The sequence below is a fragment of the Habropoda laboriosa genome, unplaced genomic scaffold (assembly GCF_001263275.1).
Source record: "Habropoda laboriosa isolate 0110345459 unplaced genomic scaffold, ASM126327v1 scaffold129, whole genome shotgun sequence".
NCBI lineage: Eukaryota > Metazoa > Arthropoda > Insecta > Hymenoptera > Apidae > Habropoda > Habropoda laboriosa.
The window spans coordinates 1325497-1328044 of record NW_017100255.1 but is presented as its reverse complement, the minus strand read 5'-3'; the positions used below and the strand labels follow the sequence as shown (position 1 = coordinate 1328044).

Below are 2548 nucleotides of genomic sequence, written 5' to 3'. Positions count from 1 at the left end.
GGCTTTCTATAGCGCGCAAGCCTTTATCGTTTTGTTTTGTAGAATTCGGTAAGTTAAGTGGATATCTTTGATAAATCGACTATGCTACGCGTATGCTGAATGAAATGTTAGCTGAGAAAAAGCGTTCACGCGTCAAGAAAAGTGTGTGGGAAAATGAGTTAACCGTGTGTTAACGCGCAGTGGTCAACTATTCGTGGAAGTTTAGCAAAGGAATATATATCCATATTCAGGACTTGATAACGTCTAGGTAATTTAACGTTAATCTTTACGATTGAAAATATCGCGTGGATTCTCCAAGTATTTACAAGGTTTAAAGCCATCGAAAGTTTCCTTCGTGTTTATGTTTACTCCTCTAATTACCCCCTCCCTCTTCGGCCACCCTCTGTGCCAGTGCTCTTTCTGAGATTCTCCCTCGTTTTCTTCGTAGCTCATACAATGCTACTTTTTTATAGCCCTGTTTTTTCTGCTTTTTTAAAATCTTTATATGAATTCACTTTATTTTGTCTGTTTGTTATTACATTGATTTCAATAACCAAACTGTGGAAAGTAAAATACTGTTTCTATTACTAAAATAGAATGCATTGTTTTGTAGAATCTTGGTAATCTTTATTGTTTTGAGGAATGTTGCTAGCAAAACGAAAGTTGCTAATAAAAGTTAATTATAAATCAATAGTTTTAAAAAAGTTACTTGCATATACGTTTACATCTTCTAAATGTATGATATCTGTGTAATGTACGTGCACTTAATCGTTGCTGGTTTTTTATAAGCATTTAGAAAGACGTGTTTAGTCAGTGAAAAATGAGTGCGTCGGCCTTAAAATCAACAATACCTGGAGTAGGTACCTCCCCAACTTCTACCAGTCATTCTATTCTTCCTATGAATGCAATGGCACAAAAAGTCGTATCAGGATCAGAACCTGGATCTATGAAGCCTTTACCAGGAACTGGATTAAGTTATGTCACGCTACAACCACCCAGTCAGCCTTTGAGCTTAGTTCAAGATCATAGACCTTCTGTGTATCAGACACCACCTTATGTAAGCAGTAATTCTGAAAAGGAACCAGACTTGGATAAATTAATTCCTAATGGAGTAGAAATTATGAAAACAGAAACAGAACAAACTATGTCTGCTACTATGAAGCAGAGCGAATCTAACAGAAATAATAATTTAAGTCCAGATAATCCTACACAGGAATTACAGAGAGAAGTTCAAACAGAACAAGAGATGACATCTATTAATTTAGATTTTCCTGGTTAGTAAAATCATAATAAATGTTGTATTAATTTCATTGTTCAGTTAATTTCATATCATGAATGTTTTTACATGTATACCAATGGATATAATAATTCAACATTGTATATACACTTAAAATATGTTGAATTTATTAACATTGCAATGCATGTAAATATGAACATAATATATGTATTTATATCTGAGAATATATGTTACTTTAGCATTATGTCCACAACTACAAAATAAAGTTGAAGAAAAGAAGACCCCTGTAAATAATGGTTCCAAAGAATCCGATGGAATTCCAATTAATACAAATTTACAAACAAAGTTAATTCCTCACAAACCAGAAGATATATCGGTAAAAGCTGATAGTCAAAAGTCAAAAACCACAGTTCAAAGCATAAAACTTGCTGCAGACAGTTCTGCAATACCACAAACAATTAATCCACCAAAGGTTGAAACAAAGGTCACTGGTTCACCAAAAGCAAATAAAAGAAAATCTAGAGAATTAAAAGATTTAAAAGGAACACCTACAACTCCAGATGGAGCAAGTAAGCCAAAAAGAAATCGTATTCAAACACAGCCTTATCAGAGTCCATTGCCAGAAATTGCACTACTTGTAAAAAATTTAAATAAGCCTCCACCATCAAAAGCTTCAGATGACAAACTTATAGTATTCTATAAGTAAGTATAATTAATACAACATTTTTCAAAAATGTAAAATATAATGTAATGATGAATAATAATAAAAAGTTTGAACTCTACATAAACTTTCATTTGCAAATATGGTGTTTTATGTGGTTTTTGAATATAAGTATAAATGTAAACAAAATTAATAATGCTATCACATGCACTAACTTTTATTGATATTCATTATTAGAAATGAATTTTTGGCTGTGAGAAATGCGGAAGGAAGCTTCTATGTGTGTCAAGCAATGCAAAATATATATAAATCGAGCAGGCGAATTCGTATACGTTGGCTTTCTCAAGACAAAAACAATGGGGAAATATATTCACCAGATTTTTATGATTACATAGGTAATCTTATATCAAATTGCCGTTAATAATAGATATTAAATTTCAAGTACATTTGGCTAATAATACATTATAATTTTGTTACTGTATACAGTGTGAAGCACATATGTGTATTATTTTCTTTTGAAATTTCAGATTTTGATTGTATATTAACAAATTTAAATTTGAACAAAATTGATAAAAACAAATTTCAACTAACCAAAATAGAATTGTTACGTACAGAAAATATTTTAAAAAGAGCAATTGATGTTGAAGCTGGCCTGTCTGAAAAACCTAGAG

At 31.5% G+C, this 2548-nt stretch overlaps 1 protein-coding gene across 1 annotated transcript in view; it reads left to right on the top strand.

The window, feature by feature from the left end:
• The first annotated feature begins 124 nt into the window (after nt 1-124).
• The window catches only part of LOC108572539, a 3425-nt gene continuing 1001 nt past the window's right edge, over nt 125-2548 (top strand). Inside the window, exons 1-5 of the mRNA XM_017934791.1 lie at nt 125-247; nt 769-1253; nt 1456-1918; nt 2115-2272; nt 2405-2548. The exon at nt 2405-2548 is cut by the window's right edge and continues 15 nt beyond it. Coding sequence (XP_017790280.1) covers nt 800-1253; nt 1456-1918; nt 2115-2272; nt 2405-2548 — 1219 coding nt within the window. The 5' untranslated portion in view covers nt 125-247; nt 769-799. The remainder of the gene's footprint in view (nt 248-768; nt 1254-1455; nt 1919-2114; nt 2273-2404) is intronic.